Source organism: Chlorocebus sabaeus, chromosome 8 (genome assembly GCF_047675955.1).
Source record: "Chlorocebus sabaeus isolate Y175 chromosome 8, mChlSab1.0.hap1, whole genome shotgun sequence".
NCBI lineage: Eukaryota > Metazoa > Chordata > Mammalia > Primates > Cercopithecidae > Chlorocebus > Chlorocebus sabaeus.
The window spans coordinates 144,031,908-144,052,209 of NC_132911.1; the positions used below are offsets into that span (position 1 = coordinate 144,031,908).

A 20,302-nucleotide genomic window follows, 5' to 3' on the forward strand; every position below is an offset into this window, starting at 1 on the left:
TAAATAAATTAGACTTCACCAAAATTAGAAACTTTTGTGCTGCCAAGGACACCATCAAGAAAGTGAAATGGGGCGAGCATGGTAGTTCATGCCTGTAATCCTAGCAATCTGGGAGGCCGAGGCAGGTGGATCGCTTGAGGCCAGGAGTTCAAGACCAGCCTGGCCAACATGATAAAACCCTGTCTTACTAAAAATACAAAAATGAGCCATGTGTGGTGGGGTATGCCTGTAAACCCAGCTACTTGGGAGGCTGAGGCAGGGGAATTGCTTGAACCCGGGAGGCGGAGGTTGCAGTGAGCCGAGATTATGCCACTGCACTCCAGACTGGGCAACACAGCAAGACTCTGTCTCAAAAAAAAAAAAAAAACTTGACAAAGTTTGAATGGATATACATGTGGCCAGTAGGCACATGGGAAAAATGCTCAACAGCATCAGCCATCAGGGAAATGTGAATCAAAACCAAAATGAGACATCACTTCATGCCCACTAGAATGGCTCTCATCAAAAGATGGACACTAACAAGTGTTGATGAGGATATGGAGAAACTAGTACCTTCAGACATTGATGGCAGAAATGTAAAATGGCACAGCTGCTTTGGAAAAGTTTGACAGTTCCTCAGAAAGTTAAACCCAGCAATTTCACTCCCAAGTATATACCCAAGAGAACGGAAAATACGCGTTCCCACAAACACGTGTACATTCCCACAAAACGTTTTCCCACAAAATACATGAGTGTTCATTGCAGCATTATTCTTACTAGCCAAAGAGTGGAAACAACCTAATGTCCATCAACTGACGCATGGATAAATAAAACATTCATCTCCACACAGCGGATACTACGTGACCATAGAAGGAATGAAGGACTGATTCGTGCTACAACACGGATGAGCCATGAAAACATGACGCTAAGTGAGTAATCTAGACACAGAAGGACAAACATTGCTCTTGTCGCCCAGGCTGGAGTGCAACGGCACGATCTTGGCTCACTGCAACCTGGCCTCCCAGGTTCAAGCGATTATCCTGCCTCAGCCTCCCAAGTAGCTGGGATTACAGGCATGCACTACCATGCCCGGTTAATTCTGTATTTTTAGTAGAGACGGGGTTTCTACATGTTGGTCAGGCTGGTCTCAAACTCCTGACCTCGGGTGATCTGTCCGCCTCGGCCTCCCAAAGTGCTGGTATTACAGGCATGAGCCACCGCACCTGGCTAACACTGCCCTTTTAGGTGAAGGGCATGTAAGTGTTCATTGGACTACTCCTGCAGCTTTTCTGAAGGTTTGAAGTCTTTCCAAGTAAAAATAAAGTATATTATACATTACAAATATAAAATAATAAAAGCAATCCCTCATGGGGGGGTTTTACGGATTAAATGCAGACACAGGTGTGCACACCCACCAATAGGTCACTGCTGTCACGGCTGCTCAGGCAAGTGGTGCTGACGCTGGTGAGTGCCACAGGATGGAGCATGAGTCATAGCTAACTCCACTTCACGCATCCAACAAACATTAATAAGTGCCTGGTCTATGACAAGTATTTTGCTTCGCACAGTGGCTAAAAAAATTAATAAGATACAGTCCCCACTCTAGAATCTGCATGCATTACCAAACTTTCCTATTAAAAATGTATCACTTTAATATTCAGCTCAGCTCTAAGGTAACCCCTAAGGTAAAGAGCTTAGAATTTCTAAAAGCAGTAAGTGTCTGTAATACGCTCTGTTTATGCATTTATTTACATTCTGCCTCATTCTAAAAAAGGATCTAAAATCAATTTTTTAAACACATACAATTTAACAACAATAACCAAAAAAAAAAAAAAAGATAAAAATCAGTCTAAAGAGAAAATGAGAATTCTAGTTAAAGGAAACCAGGGGAAGGTTAAATCACAAAAATGTCTGCCATGAAGTAGGTGTAATTATTAAGGGTAAGCTAGAGACTCAGCTCTAAGGCTCCTAACAGCTAAAGCAAAAAGATAAAGATGAAGGCCGGGCGTGGTGGCTCATGCCTGTAATGCCAGCACTTTGGGAGGCCAAGTCAAGTGAATCATTTGAGGTTAGGGGTTCAAGACCAGCCTTCATCATGGCCAACATGATGAAACCCCGTTTGTATTAAAAATACAAAAATTAGCCAGGCAGTAGTGGTGGGTGCCAGTAACCCCAGCTACCTGTGAGGCCGAGGTAGGGGAATTGCTTGAGCCTGGGAGGCAGAAGTTGCGGTGAGAGGAGATCCTTGCACTCCAGTCTGGGGAAGAAAGTGAGACCCTGTCTCTAAATAAATAAATAAAAAGGGATAAATATCAACGCCCATGAAATAAGTATTTGCACCAACTGCAGGCATGTCCCCATGCGGGAAGCTGTGAAGCACCATTCTCATCCTGGAGCACCATTCTCAATGCCTTCCTGGGTTAAACAGAACAACCCACAGCACAGATATGGGACTCATTCTCCAGGCTCTGACTTTTCCTTTATTTTAGTCCTCTCCCTCTTTCACCACTTTCTGGGCTTCGAATGGAGATCTGAAACTCCAACCTAAGGACTGGGTCAAAGATTCCCACCGCTTTGCAGGCAGCTGCCATCCACAGCCCAGCAGGGCATGAGAGGCCCACCTGGCTTGCTCCTATCTCTGTAGCTTTGACTGCTCACTCAAGAGAGATTTCCTTACATGCCTCTTTCTCTCTTCTAAAGACAAGGTGCTATACATCAGACTCTTGTTCATTCAGAAATGTCTCAGTTCCCTCCCTCTCCTTTTCCACCTCTAATAAGGAACTTGACTTTCCTCCTTCCCCATCCAACAGCTTCTTTGTGAGAACTATGAATTCCTCACAAACCATCTCTGAAAGCCACGCACCCTGCTGGCCAGACTGGACTGTTTCAGCCAGAGCTAAGCTGCATTCCTACGACTTTCCCCCTTCTAGCTTAAAAAGCCTTTCCTAAATCTCCCCATTTTCGCCTCTGATTTTCAGCTTAAATTGACATAAAGTTCTGAGGTTGCAATTATTATGTGCATAGCTAGCGGGCTTTTCCTGGGTTTCCTTAGCAACAGCTTCATTAAGGAACTGCATCAAAAATTTTAAAGAGGCTATTCTTACATCTGAACAGAGTAGCCTGCATAAAATTTGAAAGGCTTTGAAGAGAAAATTAACCAGGAACAAAGAGGTGGCAGGTCTTAGTCAGCAGTATCATAAGCCAAAATGTTTTCAAATGGCTCAAAATCATTCCTGAATATTTGGTTTGTGGGAGGCAAAGGGTGTTAGATTCAGTGTGCATTAATCCTAGAGTATGTTCTCTAATCTGGTAAAGTCAGATTATTTCCTAGTTTTTCAAACAATTCCTTACTACCACTTTCTCTTACTGTCACCTGCCATTTTTGACTAATTAAGAATTAAGAAAGTGGCCCAGGCGCGGTGGCTCACGCCTGTAATCCCAGCGCTCTGGGAGGCTGAGGCAGGTGGATCACCTAAGGTTGGGAGTTCAAGACCAGCCTGACCAACATGGAAAAACCCCGTCTCTACTAAAAATACAAAATTAGCCAGGTGTGGTGGCAGATGCCTGTAATCCCAGCTACTCGGGAGGCTGAGGCAGGAGAATCACTTGAACCCAGGGGGCGGAGGTTGCGGTGAGCCGAGATTTTGCCATTGCACTCCAGCCTGGGCAACAACAGCGAAACTCCAAAAAAAAAAAGAATTAAGGAAGTGAGTCAGGCATGGTGGCTCATGCCTGTAATCCCAGCACTTTGACAGGCTGAGGCGGGTGGATTTAGGTCAGGAGTTTGAGACCAGCCTGGCCAACATGGTGAAACTCCATCTCTACCAAAAATACAAAAATTAGCTGGTGTGATGAGGGCACTTGTAATCCCAGCTACTTGGGAGGCTGAGGGAGGAGAATCGCCTGAACCCAAGAGGCAGAGGTTGCAGTGAGCCAAGATCACACCACTGCACTCCAGCCTGGGCTAAAAGAGCAAAACTCTGTCTTAAAAAAGATTTAAGAATTAAGAAAGTGAATTTCAACCATTTGGGTAGTTTGGGGGAAACTACCTGATGTGGTACATAGAGCCTGGATTTTAGAACCCAAATGGTTTAAATACCAATGGTGGTATCTACAAGACAATCCCGGATACACGGCAAATTCCTCTCCTCAATTTCTCAACCTTAAAATGGAGCGTAATAAATTACTTTGCAAAGTTGTTGTGATGATTATGGCCAATATCTGAAAAGCATCTAGCTAAACGCATGCAACAAGCTGGCTGCTTTATCACTCATATTATCAATGAGTTTCAGCTTATCCAATAATGGAGAGGCTCTGCTTTTTCATCCTTTTTGTGTGCCAACAGAGCTTATTTTACGGGATTAATACTGCAAGAGCAGGCCTGACTAGAAAATTCCCCAGGTCTACAAGGCAGAGCATGTTCTTTTCCTTGGATCAAATTTACAATTATCTATGTTTATGTTTATCTGCTCAGTACCCATTTCCCCCTCTAGACCTGAAGCTCAGTCAGTGTGAGACCACTGAACACTCAAGGCTAGCAGATGACTGACAGAGTGCCGAGTGCCTGGCCTTTAGTGTGGAACATGTGAGTGAGGGCAGGAGAGAGAACCAGCATGCTTCCCAGAGGCCCTTCCCCTCTGAAATTATGGGCTGGCTTTGGACAAGTTGTACAACCTTTCCTTAGCCTGAGAGTTCTCCTCTACAACCAAGAATAACTGCACTGGAAACACAGAATTATAAGGATTAAAGAAAATACCCAAATTCACAAGCCTGTAAACTGTCTGTTAATGGGTCCTCAACAAACAGGAGCTGCCTGCATCCCTTTGATACAACCAGTGAGGCGTGAGGCAGACATGTTTGCTGAATGCTTTCTAAAAGCCAAGCACACTGCTTAGCCCTTTATATGCATTATTCTATCATTTACAACTTACAGCAACTCTAGAAAGAAGGGCATATCATCATTCCTATTTTATCTTATTTTGTTTTATTTTTTTAGATGTAGTTTTGCTCTTGTCACTCAGGCTGGAGGGCAGTGGTGCCATCTCAGCTCACTGCAACCTCCACCTCCTGGGTTTAAGTGATTCTCCTGCCTCAGCCTCCCGAGTAGCTGGGATTACAGGTGTCCAACACCACACCCAGCTATCATTCCCATTTTATAGACTTGGAAACAGGCTAATGAGGTTACGTAACTACTCCAGGTCGCACAGTGAGGAAATGGCAACTTCAACCTAAATCTGGGGGCCCAAAGTCCATGCTTCTTCCACCTCACCTCTACCTCACTATTTGCCTGTAAAATCCACATGTCCAACCCATAAATGTATAGGTAGACAGTTATTAAATGAGGTGTTTGCTGCCATTTGTGAATTATCTTAGATAGATAATTATCATAAGCCACTCACCTAAACAACTAAAGAAAAGACAGGTCAATCTATATCCCTGCACACAAAGAGAAGGAACTCAGCAGTGAATTCCGTAAAACGAAAAAAATCCTTTCCAATGCCACTAAATCCAGATGTATTATTTATCAGTTTTTATATTTGCACAGGGATTCTTAAAGCAGAAGGAACCTGCAATAATTATATCTCAGTTCCTTTCAAAATTTCCATATTAGCCAAAGTCATTTCCAGGAATAGACACAACTCATCAATTCTACAATGGAACATACTTGATCAAGAACCAAAAGCTTGTTCTATTTCAGAAAAACTACAGACCCTTCTTCTTTATTGTTCTTATAAAATCCCACCAGAACTCATTATCTTGCTGCCTGCTCATCTGGCAAACAAACATGGAGATGAGTCAACTCAAGCCAAGCCTCGTGCTGGGGAAAACTCACAGGGCCAGGGAACCACATCTGCACCGTCCCCGCCCGCCTAGCACTGGAGAGCGCTGTTCCCCTTCCCGCGTGTCTTTGCTGACCTCTAGTGGTCCACAGGAAGAAAGAGCAAACAGCAAAAGGACAGGCTGCTCCAAAGAACAAAATGTCCTCACATTTTAAGTGAAAACATTTTATTTTATGAAATGTGTGTTTCTATACCCACCAGTGAAAACAGATTCCCAGCACGCCCTATTTAGCAGCATTAACTTGCAAAGGCCACTCCAGTTGTTAAGGGCAAGTCAGTCTCAAAGCCCTGCCCCCGGCTCCCAACCAAATTATCTGCAATTCCACTGCTTCGGGCCCTCGGAGGGTCCGTTTAAAAGCACGGTCCACCCTCCACTGTCACAAATACATGTCTCTTTACACCCTCCAATCTGATCATAACACTTGCCCATCGCAGAGTCACTTTATGGGGCAGGCACCAAGACAGTACTGGGCAGGAGGTGTCAAAGCCAGTCCTTTCAGTGACCACATGAGCTTGTTATCCTGTCATGTTACAGACCATAACATTAAGAGGCAGAGACACCGAGTGACTGTGCTCAAGGTTACACAGCTAACAGGTGGCAACGAAAGGGTGTGAACCTGAGCTCATCTGACAGCTCGACTCCACTGCAACTCCCAGCTTGGATTCCTCCAGGGATTCTCTCTTGCCCACCTGATAACTTTTATGCAAGACCTACAACAGGAACTGACCGCAGCCTGCGTCGGGGCCTCTCTTCTCCACATTGTCCCTCACAAACAAAACTGCTCTGACCCCCAAGTGACTTCTGTGCTCAGAGCTCACACCCAGCCACATGTTTACACCCAGTCTCTCTGCTCAGAGGCTCCTCAGCCCCACTCTGCTGGGTACTTTTCAGTCTCCTCGGAGAGCACGTCCTCCAGGAAGCCCTCCACCCTCAGCACTTAGAGCATCCAGCTCTGGAGCAGGGACCACATCCTCACTGGCCCTGCAAATCTGTGGCCCGGCACAGTGCTGAACCCCTCCGAGGTCCCCTGAAAAGCGTGTCAAATGAGAGGTATGATCCAGATGTTGGTTCATTTGCCCGGAATCACCGGGGAGAATACCTCCCCATGGGCGCCCAGGTAACTGAAGCTTCCACTTTGAAATGTCAGGTTCCCACTTCTGCCCATCTTTACCAGAAACTTCAATATAAACTGAAAGATATGGACCTCTTCCTAATGCTCTCCTGATGGCACACTGCACCAATAGTGGCGCTGTTTCCCTTACACAATGTGGCCTACAGCTTTGAGGGACTGTGTTGTCATTTGTTTTTTACTTGGTTTACGGGCTTTACTCTGTTCTGGTCTCTCCCTTTGGTGTGATGCTGACACTTGCCACTTTGGCTTATCGGCCTCCCTGCCAATGTCTAATCTAGGAAATCAGCCAAGATGAGGGGTCCGAGGGGCAGTAAATACACTTTACAGAAGAGGGAACTGAGGCACACAGAGGTTAAACATCTTGCCAAGGCAAGTGAAGCTGGAATGCCGACCCCAGCAGTCTGTACCCAGTCTGTGTGCTCAACTCTCATGCTAAAACGCCTCTCTTTTTATAGACTATGGCTATAAACATTATAAAGTACCAAAATATGGACCAACTCTGAGATGGTGGTGAACTGTTATTTTGTTTCTACTTAGGTTATTTGCTTTTCATTGAAAAAAATTAAGAATCTCTGTAGTCAATATGGCAACATTTCAACATATTAAATCTGGATGATAGAGGCATGAGTGTCTTATTATTAGTCACACATTTTGTGTGTTCAAAAGAGAAAATGATTTGAGAGTCTCTCCTCTCTCCTCCACCCCCTGCCCTCTCACCTGAGCCCCCAGACCCACACCTCTCTCGTTATATGCAAAGCTGAACCTCTCCTCTTTCCCCCCACCACTGCCTTGCAGCTTGCCCTCCTCGGAGCCCAGCCTGACCATCAGGCACCTAATGGAGGAATACTCTATTCCACCCGACCCACAGCCGGCCACTGACCCTTTCCACGTAGACCCCCAAGCACGTTTCCAGTGGGCTGGCCTTCCCGCCAACAGCCCCAGTCCTTTAAAAGGGGAAGCTGTCAGCACTGCTCGCCTGGGCTCCCCAAGGGCCTCTGCAATGGACCCCCTCCCTCTCTCTCCCTCCACTCCATACAAATCTGATTATATCAGTCCCTGATGTTAGGACCTTGCTTTTTTTTTTCTTTTTTCTTTTTTTTTTTTTTTTTTTTTTTTTTTTGAGACAGAGTCTTGCTCTGTCGCCCAGGCTGGAGTGCAGTGGTGTGATCTCGGCTCACTGCAAGCTCCACCTCCTGGGTTCACGCCATTCTCCTGCCTCAGCCTCCCAAGGAGCTGGGACTACAGGCACCCGCCACCACGCCTGGCTAATCTGTTGTCTTTTCAGTAAAGACAGGGCTTCACCGTGTTAGCCAGGATGGTCTCAATCTCCTGACCTCCTGATCCATCCGCCTCCGTCTCCCCAAGTGCTAGGATTACAGGCGTGAGCCGCCGCGCCCGGTCAAGACCTTGCTTTTAAAACCCGCCACTCTTAGAAGCAGCCCCAGATGCTTCACCTGGCCAAGAAAGCCCTCCCGCTCGGACTCTGTCCTCCCTACCCCTCTCTTCCTCTCCCTCCCTCCCTCTTCCTCTGCCTGTCTATCTCCCCCTCTTTCCACCCCCACCGCCATCTCTGACTTTATTTGGTCTCTCCCAGTGATGTGTTCTGTTTCAGGGCATCACTCATGCTGAGCCATTTTCTTCCTGAATGACCTTCTCCCATCCCCTCTTTACTTGGCTATCTCCTATTCATCCTTCAAGGCCCAGTTCCAGTCTCACTGACTTAGAGACAGTCCCTGGCCCCCACACCCTACGCCTCCATTAAACTAAGTTAAATTCTTTTGCCACTTGCTCCCTTGGCACCTGTACCTCCAATTTTTTTCCACTTACCCACTGTTCAATGTCTGCCTTTCCCACAAAACTGTCAGATGGATGAGGACAGGACCCGCCTGCCTCACCTCTTTCCCCCACCCTTAGCACAACACCCTCTTCACTAAGTATCTGCTGAATTACAGTGACCTATGTTCTCATACTCATCTTGTATCCTTAAGCAAATTGTTTAACTTGGTCTCAGTTTCCCTATCTATAAAGATCCAAGTTCAACTAACTAAATATCTAAAATCCTTCTAAGACTATCAATTTTAGGATTTAGCATCATCAATCCACACCGAAAGGTTTTGATGATTGTTTTATTAAAAATCCATTCAGATTCAGATTTAAGTATTATTTGCTAGGTTACCACTGTGTCAAAGGAGCTATATAAGTGCTTTCACCAACTGCCTGTTTTATAAACCCAACACCCCAAACAGGGTTACAAATGGCAAGTACTTCATGAGTGACAATATCAAGACAAGACGCATGAAGTTTGTTGAAGGTTGCCAAGCTGGTAAAACAATTATTTCTCCAAACAAACAAACAAAAAAAAAAAATGCAAAGAAGAGCAAGTTCTGAATTTTGAAAGTTAAATACCACAATGAAAGAAGTAAAATATACAAATAACCACGTTAATTAGAAATCAAGTTAAGATTCAACATTTTTTATCATGGCATGCTGAACCTCGGCAAAACAAAAGAAGCTGAATTCATAGTTAATTCCACAAGAACTAGATTAACTCTACCACTTACAGGTAGACATACACTCACCTGTCGAAGGTTAATGTAAACTGCATTCTGAAGAAATTCTGACGCTTCCATGCTCCGTTTCTGAATTGCAAGGACACGTACGGCCTTGATGCATGCTTCCAACTCAATCACTCCTGCATTCTTATACTGCAGAGTGTAAAGAAAGTGCCTCAGTCAAAAAAGAGTTCAGAGGTTTCTGTCACATTCTAAAGGGTGTGCTACTGGGAGTCAATAACTACAACAGCACTTCCCCCAGCACAGGGCTCCAGACACCCCTCCTGATATGGAGCGGCATCTCATCTTGAATTGTACTCCCATAATTCCCACATGTTGTAGGAGGGAGCTTCTGGGAGATAATTGAATCATGGGGGCGATTTCCCCCATACTGTTCTTGTGGTACTGAATAAGTCTCATGAGATCTGATGGTTTTATCAGGGGTTTCTGCTTTTGCATCTTCCTCATTCTCTCTTTGCCTGCCGTCATCCATGTAAGACCTGACTTGCTCCTCTTTGCCTTCTGCCATGATTTTGAGGCTTCCCCAGCCACACAGAACTGTAAGTCCAATTAAACTTCTTTCTTTTGTAAATTGCCCAGTCTCAGGTATGTCTTTATCCGCAGCACAAAAACAGACTAATAGAGTAAACTGGTACCAAGAGTGAAGTATTGCTGAAAAAATACCTGAAAATGTGGAAGCAACTTTGGAACTGGGTAACAGACAGAAGTTGGAACAGTTTGGAGGGCTCAGAAGACAGGAAGATGTGGGAAAGTTTGGATTTTCCTAGAGACTTGCTGAATGGCTTTGACCAAAATGCTGATAATGATATGGACAATGAAATGAACAATGATATGGACAACGAAAGAGGGCTGAGGTGGTCTCAGATGGAGATGAGGAACTTGTTGGGAACTGGAGCAAAGGTGACTCTTGTTACGTTTTAGCAAAGAAACTGGTGGCATTTTGCCCCTGCCCTAGAGATTTGTGGAATTTTGAACTGGAAAGAGATGATTTGGGTATCTGGCGGAAGAAATTTCTAAGCAGCAAAGCATTCAAGAGGTACTTTGGGTGCTATTAAAAGCATTCAAGTTTTTTTTTGTTTTTGTTTTGTTTTGTTTTGTTTTTTGAGACAGAGTCTCGCTCTGTCGCCCAGGCTGGAGTGCAGTGGCATGATCTTGGTTCACTGCAAGCTCCACCTCCCAGGTTCACGCCAGTCTCCTATCTCAGCCTCCGGAGTAGCTAGGACTACAGGCACCCACCACCACGCCTGGCTAATTTTTGTATTTTTGATAGAGACAGGGTTTCACTGTGTTAGCCAGGATGATATCGATCTCCTGACGTCATGATCTGCCTGCCTCAGCCTCCCAATGTGCTGGGATTACAGGCATGAGCCACCAAGCCCAGCCAAAAGCATTCAGTTTTAAAAGGGAAACAGAGCATAAAAGTTTAAAAAATTTGCAGCCTGGCAATGCAATAGAAAAGAAAATCCCATTTTTTCAGGAGAAATTCAAGCTGGCTGCAGTAATTTGCATAAATAACAAGCAGCCAAATGTTAATCCCCAAGGCAATGGGGAAAATGTGGGAGGTCTTCACAGCAGTCCCTCCCATCACAGGCCTGGAGGCCTAGGAGGAAAAAGTGGTTTCATGGGCCGGGCCCAGGATCACCATGCTGTATGCTCCTAGGGACTTGGTACCTGTGTCCCAGTCACTCCAGCCAAGGCTGAAAGGAGCCAACGTACAGTTTGGGCCATGGCTTCAGAGGGTGCAAGCCCCAAGCCTTGGCAGCTTCCATGTGGTGTTGAGCCTATGGGTGCACAGAAGTCAATAACTGAGGTTTGGGACGTTTCTGCCTAGATTTCAGGAAATGTATGGAAACAACTGGATGCCCAGGCAGAAGTTTGCTTCAGGGGTGAGGCTCTCACAGAGAACCTCTGCTAGGGCAGTGCAGAAGGGAAATATGAGGTCAGAGCCCCACACAGAGTCCCTACTGGGGCACTGCCTAGTGCAGCTGTGAGAAGAGGGTCACTGTCCTGCAGACCCCAGAATGGCAAATCCACTGACAGTTTGCACCGTGCGCTTGGAACAGCCACAGACACTCAACGCCAGCCCATGAAAGCAGCCGGGGCAGAGGCTGTACCCTGCAAAGCCACAGGGGCAGGGTTGCCCAAGACTATGGGAACCCACCTCTTGCATCAGGATGACCTGGATGCAAGACATGGAATCAAAGGAGATCATTTTCGAGCTTTAAGATTTGACTGCCCCCTGGGTTTCAGACTTGCATGGGCCCTGTAACCCCTTTGTTTTGCCAATTTCTCCCATTTGGAATGGTTGTATTTACCCAGGGTGTGTACCCCCATTGTATCTAGGAAATAAGCAGCCTGCTTTTGATTTTATAGGCTCATAGGCAGAAGGGACTTGCCTTGTCTCAGATGAGACTTTGAAGTGTGGACTTCTGAGTCACTGCTGAAATGAGTCAAAACTTTGGGGAACCGCCTGGAAGCCATGATTGGTTTTGAAATGTGAGGACATGAGATTTGGAGGGGCCAGGGTTGGAATGATATGGTCTGACTCTGTGTCCCCACCCAAATCTCATCTTAAATTGTACTCCCACAATTCCCACATGTTGTGGGAGGGACCCAGAGGGAGATAACTGAATCATGGAGGTGATTTCCACCATACTGTTCTTGTGGTACCAGATAAGTCTCATGAGATCTGTGTTTTTATCAGGAGTTTCTGCTTTGGAGTCCTCTCCTCATTTTCTCTTTGCCTGCTGCCATCCATCTAAGACAGGACTTACTCCTCCTTGCCTTCCACCATGATTGTGAGGCCTGCCCAGACACAGGGAACTGTGAGTCCAATTAAACCTCTTTCTTTTGTAAATTGCCAGTCTCCAGTATGTCTTAATCAGCAGCATGAAAATGGACTAATACACCTCCCCACCAAGGCCAGAGAATTTGTTTGTGAGAAAATCTATCCTTTATGGAAGCAAAAGTGATTAGTGGGGCTGAGCGAGTCTATGAATGCCACATAAATGTGTATGCATTCATTAAAATAATATGACCACAGTAGCTTGCTATTTTGCAAAATTTCAAAATATTATCAATGGATACTTTGCTATTCATTTCTGCTTATCATCTCTTGTAGTACTCTAAAACATTTTTAGAAACTCTCACACCTGCAGCTTTAATGCAGTTGTTGTAAATTCATTTTACTTAGTTGCAAAAAATCTGGCTCCCTGTGTGTTCAATGCTTTCTGATTTTGTCTCAGAGTTGCTTGTTCCTACTTCTCAGTTCCTATTATGGTTCCTGAGATGAAGAACAAATGAGGGCGTTTGGAACAGAAAAGGCTTTGTGGAATTTCATTCAACTACGTAATAAACTGGGGAGTATCTCTTAAGCTTCATCCCCAATTCTCCTAGCTTCAAGCCAGGAGAGCCACCCCCGGCCCCTCTTACACACCATATGGCTCCAGACCCGGTAGCAGGGAAAGGAGGAAGGATTCAGGTTCCAGAACTCTTCCAAGAAAGAAAAGTTCAGATGGATGGATCTGCTTCCTTCCCTCCGATGCCCTTCCCCTCCCAAGCCTCCACAGCAAAATCCTCCATGCTAGCTGTTCTGCTTTTTCTTTTCTACTCCAAACCTTCTTTATTTTTGTTATTTTTTTTCCTAGTTATCCCAGTTGGAGTGATTTTCAACTGATGTTGCATAATTTAATTTAACATTAAAGAAAGGTTTATAGAAGTTGTCCCTGTATACTAGTACCTGAAGACAGACAGAGGTTGGGAGGAATAACACACTTTCACTGAGGCATTAGGACATGGGAAAACCAATGCATGTAATCGACAAGCTTTGCTGAGACCCACTAGAGGCCTGGCGTGGCATCACTGCTCATAAACATGCAGTCTATTTGCCAACCATGAAGAAGCAAAGGCACAACTGGTTATCTTTCTCACTAAAATCACATATAAGGTGGGACAAGCAGTTTTATAACTACTATGCCAGAAAGGGTAGGCTTCATTCCTCCCCTTTTCCACACACATAACGTACATGTAGTCTGTGTTATATTAAATATAAGTTATCACAGACGATCAGAAAAAGAAGCTATTTATACTTACTTAAATACCAACACTGAAGTCAGAAATCTATCAGTTGTATATACTGTTTCATGACACAAGAAAAAACTAACATAGGGGCTTGATTCTATGGAAATGCCAATTTTCCTTCAAAATTCTTAAAACATTTTCTATTGACGTGAGAATAAAAGTCATCACAAATTTTTCCCACATATTTTTGGTTAAATTTACATTTTTTTTTTTTTTTGAGACAGAGTCTCGCTCTGTCACCCAGGCTGGAGTATAGTGGCCGGATCTCAGCTCACTGGAAGCTCCGCCTCCCGGGTTTACGCCATTCTCCTGCCTCAGCCTCCCGAGTAGCTGGGACTACAGGTGCCCGCCAACTCGCCCGGCTAGTTTTTTGTATTTTTTAGTAGAGACGGGGTTTCACCGTGTTAGCCAGGATGGTCTCCATTTCCCGACCTCGTGATCCGCCCGTCTCGGCCTCCCAAAGTGCTGGGATTACAGGCTTGAGCCACCGTGCCCAGTCAACTTTACATATTTTAATGTATATTACAAAGAGATTTAAAATGAAATCATGAAAAAAAAATTATTTTTAGACAGGGTCTTGCTCTGTTGCCCAGGCTGGAATGAGTGGTGTGGTCACGGCTCACTGTAGCCTCAATCTCCCACTCACTGTAGCTCAGGTGATCCTCCCACCCCAGCCTTACTGGTAGCTGAGACAACAGGTATGTACCACCACACCCGGCTAATTTTTTTGTATATTTTGTAAAGGCGGGGTTTTACCACGTTGCCCAGGCTGGTCTGGAACTCCTGAGCTCAAGTGATCCTCCCACCTCGACCTCCCAAAGTGCTGGAATTCCAGGCGTGAGCCACTGCACTCAACCCCTTTTTTTTTTAAATTCTTTCCTCCCATCCAAATTTTCATGGCCAGTATGATTATTATTCCTCAAAAATTCTAAAATAATTTGTTCAAGTTAGAAAAAGACAAATTAGAGTTTTGATAGGGCTTTTGATATGTTTTATTCTGGGAGGTTATGTGTAGTGGCTTAGGCCTGTAATCCCCGTGTCTCAGGAGGCCATGGTGGGAGGACTGCTTGAGGCCAGGAGTTCCAGACCAGCCTAGGCAACATAGAGAGAACCCATCATTACAAATAAAAAATAAAAAATTAGCCAGGCGCGGTGGCATGCACCTGTAGTTATAGCTACTTGGTCATCTGAGTGAGGCTGAGTGAGGTAAGAGGATGAGGGTGGGAAGATTGGTTGACTGAAGGAGTTTGAGGTTACAGTGAGCTATGATCATACTACTGCACTCCAGAATGGGCAACAGAGCAAGACCCTGTCTCAAAAAAAAAAAAAAAAAAAAAAATGAGTGGGCGCAGTGGCTCATGCCTGTAACCCCAGCACTTTGGGAGACCTGAAGCAGGCAGACTGCTTGAGCCAGAAGTTCAAGACAAGCCCAGGCAACATGGTGAAACCCCATCTCTACAAAAAATACAAAAAAAAATAGCTGGGCGTGGTGTTGCACACCTGTAGTCCCAGCACACAGGGAGGCAGAGGTGGGAGGATCACCTGAACCTGGGAGATCAAGGCTGCAATGAACTGTGATCATGCCACTGCACTCCAGCCTGGGCAACAGAGCAAAACCTGGTCTCAAAAAAAAAAAAAAAAAAAAAAAAAAAAAACCAAGAAAGAAAGAAACACTCTTAGATATCAAGTAAACCACTAAAATTAAGATAAAATATGGTGCTGAAGTAAGAAAAGAAAGATTTATAGAAAGGAATGAAAAGCTAATAAACAGACACAAGTATGTGAAAGTATTTAGTACAGGTGAGAATTCAAATCAAAAAGAAACAAACATGAATTCAATACATCATGGTGCAACAATGAGGTAATGATCTGGAAAAAATAAATTGTATTCTTATGTCATAATACACACAAAATAAATTACAGATAATCAGATAATTATAGAAATATTTTAAATGCTAATAACAGTGAATACAAATACACGTTTGCATATATTATCTCAGCTTATCTGAACCATAGCTCTATGAGATGACGGGTACTGTTATCATCCTCATTTCAGAGATTAAGAAACCAAGGAAAAGAGTTTTAATCTATCATTAAGAAAGTGTTTCTAAGCAAGCCAGGTGCAGTGGCTAACGCCTGTAATCCCAGCACTTTGGGAGGCCAAGGTGAGCAGATCATTTGAGGTCAGGAGTTTAAGACCAGCCTGGCCCACATGGTGAAACTCCATGTCTACTAAATATATAAAAAATTAGCCAGGCGTGGTGGCTCGCACCTGTAGTCCCAGCTACTCAGGAGGTTGAGGCAGGAGAAATCACTTGAATCCAGTAGGTGGAGGTTGCAGTGAGCCCAGATCATGCTACTACACTCCAGCCTGGGCAACAGAGCGAGACACTGTCTCAAAAAAAAAAAAAAAAAATGGTATTTCTAAGCATAATACCAAACTCCTGGCCTCAAGTCCGCCTGTCTCGGCCTCCCGAAGTGCTGGAATTAACGGCATGAGCCACTGCACTCAGCTGTATTGGCAAATATTTATTAAAAATAATAGCTGGTATTTGTTTATGGAGGAGTAAATTGTTAATAACCTTTTTGTAGGACAATACAGGAATATGTAACTCTTTAAGAAAAGTATAGTTTTTTTTTTTGAGACGGAATCTCACTCTGCAGCCTAAGCTGGAGTACAGTGGCACCACCTCAGTTCACTGCAACTTCTGCCTCCAGGGCTCAAGTGATCCTTGAGCCTCAGCCTCCCAAGTGTACACCATGACATCTGGCTAATTTTTTGTATTTTAGTAGAGACAGGGTTTCACCATGTTGCCCGGGGTGGTCTCGAACTCCTGAGCTCAGGCAATCTGCCTACATCAGCCTCCCAAAGTGCTGCAATTACTGGTGGCATGACTCACTGTGCCAGGCCAAAAAAACATATATTCTTTAACTCAAGTCAACTTCTAGGAATTGTTTCCTTTAAAAAAAGGCAGTCCAAAAAGATGTATGTATAGCGCAGAGAACTGTTTACAATAGGGGGAAGAAAAAACAGAAATAAATAACCATCAGTAACAGGATTGGTAAAATAAATAATTCTACATCTTTTCATTCTCTATTAGAAAAGGAATTTGGAGAGTAACTTGAACATAACCTATGATAAATGTTAATATTATATCCAGGATAGATTTCTATAAAAATTGAACCTAAAGGAATACTGATACAAGAACACAAGAATATAGGGGCAAAAATGTTTGGTAAAGCATTTTTTCTAATTCACAGTGAAAAAGTGAGAAACCCTAAGTATCCATGCACAAGAGAATAATTAAGCAAATTAAGGCAAGCTGTGAAATCTGTAAGAGCAGGCATTTCATCTCTTTGTAGGTACTGTTTATGAGCTGTCTCACAAAATGTCTTGATGAATACATGACTACATCCACATTTTGGAAAACCTTTCCACACTCTCTGAAAGAAGGAAGCAGGATTTTAGAAAACTTTTCCACGTGCTCTGAAAGAGGCAAGCAGGTCTGGAGGCGAGAGTACACCTATGGTCTACGATATACTGCTGAGTGGGTAAAGCAAGCTACAGGATAACATAGTATGATCCCATTTTTGTAAATAGGATATGTGTGTGTGTGAGAGCATGTGTGTGTATGTGCATGTGTGTATGTGTGAGCATGTGTGTGTACATGCATGTGTGTGCGTGTGTGAACGTGTGTGTGTACATGTATGTGTGTGCGTGTGTGAGCATGCGTGAGTACATGCATGTATGTGTGCATGTGCGTGCGTGTGTGTGTCTCATAGGCATAAAGGTAAGGGGGCTATGGACCAAGTTGTTGATAACCAATAAACCAAGTTGTTAGTAAGAGTAGAGAAGGTAGAGGACTTTCATTTTTTACTTGATGCTACTCTTCAGCACAACTTTTCTTTTTCAGTATTTTAGTAAGTACATTTGGAATGCGAAATTGTTTTCAATCCAAACTAAAAAGAAGGATGCCTCCATAAGATAGAATGCTCTACAGGTCACTGAAAATCATGCCATGGAAGATTTCAATAGCATAGAAAACACAGACTATGCCAAATGAAAAAAAATGGGTCACCACCCAGTACATAAGTAAAGTATGCTCCATTTCTTATAATATAAATAATATACATTGATAAAAGAACCAGAAAATAGATACAAATTTTTTTTTTTTTTTTGAGACGGAGTCTTGCTCTGTCACCCAGGCTGGAGTGCAGTGGCGCGATCTCAGCTCACTGCAAGCTCCGCCTCCCAGGTTCAAGCCGTTCTCCTGCCTCAGCCTCCCGAGTAGCTGGGACTACAGGCACCCGCCACCACGCCTGGCTAATTTTTCATATTTTTAGTAGAGACGAGGTTTCACCATGTTAGCCAGGATAGTCTCGATCTCCTGACCTCGTTCGTGATCCGCCTGTCTCGGCCTCCCAAAGTGCTGGGATTACAGGCGTGAGCCACTGCACCCAGTCGAAAATAGATACAAAATAATAACAATCATTATCTGTGAGTACGGGAGCCATGGTAGCCTTTTTTCTCCCTTTTCCAAATTTATTATACTAAACCTACACTGTTTTGAATCAGAAAAAGAAAACATTTTAGGCATATAGTATTATGCATTAAAGAGCAAGACATGAATACTTACAGAAATAAATAATTAAGAGACACTGCAGCATTACACAATATAAAATGGGAACTTCTGATTAAAACAACACAACTGTGTAAAAAATTCACAAAGCCATAAAATCACCTTGCTGTAATAGGAAATTGCCTCTTTATACTTGTCAATTATGTCTTCAGGGCTAAGGCAGTTCTTAGCACGTCCGATCTCAGTACTGGTGTCAGGATTGATGCCATTGGTGGTGAGGGCACCTGCAAACCGAGAGGAAGAAAAGAAATAATCTTTTGCTTTTTCAGTATTATTTCTTTATTAAAGAGGAGCGTGAATAAGATAAAACTTAAATATGCCCTACTGAAATTTAAATAATGTGTTTAGTCTTCACAGCTTATATGCTTCCTATAATAGCCTTGCTATCAAAGTATTCTACTAAACGTTAGTTAACTCAAAGTAAGTTTTCCTCCCTTTTGAAATTTTTTATTGAAGAACATGAAATGTATTACATAAAAGTAACATATTTACAGTAACTAGCTCAATTGTCTTGAAGGCAACGGTGAGGTCAGCATGCATTCTCTCACAGCCTGAAGCTCTTCATGTTAGAAACGCACTACCTGGCATCCTCAAAGGAGATCAACTACGCAAAAGCATTTTCTGAACCATATAGCATATTAAAAAAAAAGAAAATTATAAATGATAGTACGCTTTCTATTTCTGTCATTTTCTATTTCTGACCAATTCCTATCAATAAGCAGAAGCATCTGATTCCCTAGCCACCAAACCCACATGGGCAAGCATTTTGGAGAAACTTCCATTTAAAGAATATAACCAACTACACAGAGAACTCTGGCAGAAAAAAAATACAGATAAAATATTCATTGACTTCACAGAACACTCAAAAAATATTCTCCTAAATCTCAATAGCAGGAAAAGCTGGGCTTCAGTGAAACCACTTGTTTAGCTTACAGAGAGTGAGCATCTCCCACAAATCATGTTTCCCTTGAGCTGCTGGGAGGCTCAGCGATGAGCTTGTCACTCATCTGTATAACCTCATACAGCCAAAGACGTGCATCTCACACTGGCCTCGTTGCCCGTGCAGCTCACTTCTTACCCTTGTTTTCTAATCTTGGTCCAGTTTTTTCATCTGCTTATTGTTTGTTCTCTAATTCTGTAAGCTGCCTCAAAAGGTTTTTTGGAACAAGACAGAAGAATAAACAGATAAGTGGAGAGATGGATGGACAAATGGACGGAGAACTCTAAGAAAAGGGGAACAAAACATTTCGTATGCAAAATCCTCTTCTGGTAAGGAAGAAAGGACTGTAACAGAACTGTGAAGAGGCAGCTGGTTTAGGACTTTGTTTCCTGCTGACTTTGTGAAAATCACAGCAAGAGACAACAGGGAAGAACTATAAATAATAATAGAAAAGGGCATGCTTGGAAAAATATATCTCAAATAGGCACTTTTTAAAGAATAGATCCAAATCAGCAAGACCCAGTGACATCAACTGTGGGTAGAGAATTGCGAACTCCATCCCCCAGGCACCAGGCATCCCTTCGAGCAGAGTGCATTCACACAGGTTGTTATAATGCCATCCGGGCAAAAGCGATATTTTTTCACACTCGGTGGAAGCAGCACCTACGTAAGGAACATCCACATGTGTCATCACCTACAGCAACTCTATGAGAGTATTCTTAGCGTACCCCATCTCTGCAGGTGAGGAGACAAGATCCTAGAGAGGTTAAATCTCCTTACTAGTTCTCACAATTACAGAGCTGGTAACCCCAAGTAGGAGGCCATCTTGGGCCTATGTTCTTAACCACAGAAGTGTGGTGCTTTGTGTGCTTTTCATGCTTATAATACATTTGTTTCCAGCATAAGTTAATATTTAATAAGTGACAAGGGGTCTTGATTTATTTCATTAGCTCTAATGAATTATTTTTACATTGTTGAGTTTTACTCTCTCTTTTTCCCTTGGAGAAATGGTGGTAGGGGTGTAAGAATGAGGTGGGTTTTTCATTCTTCATATGGTATCTCATCTCTTCTCTGAGAAGTAAATGATTAAAGCTTAAGAGGGAAATCCCCTCCAAGG

The 20,302-nt window shown here is 43.5% G+C and overlaps 1 protein-coding gene across 2 annotated transcripts in view; it reads right to left on the minus strand.

Annotated features, from left to right (window-relative positions):
- The window catches only part of TRAPPC9 (trafficking protein particle complex subunit 9), a 712,655-nt gene that overhangs the window by 639,669 nt on the left and 52,684 nt on the right, over positions 1-20,302 (minus strand). For both annotated transcript variants that reach the window (XM_073018375.1, XM_073018374.1), the window contains 2 exons: positions 18,348-18,469; positions 9,532-9,657 (listed from right to left, as the gene is read on the minus strand). In XM_073018375.1, coding sequence (XP_072874476.1) covers positions 9,532-9,657; positions 18,348-18,469 — 248 coding nt within the window. The remainder of the gene's footprint in view (positions 1-9,531; positions 9,658-18,347; positions 18,470-20,302) is intronic.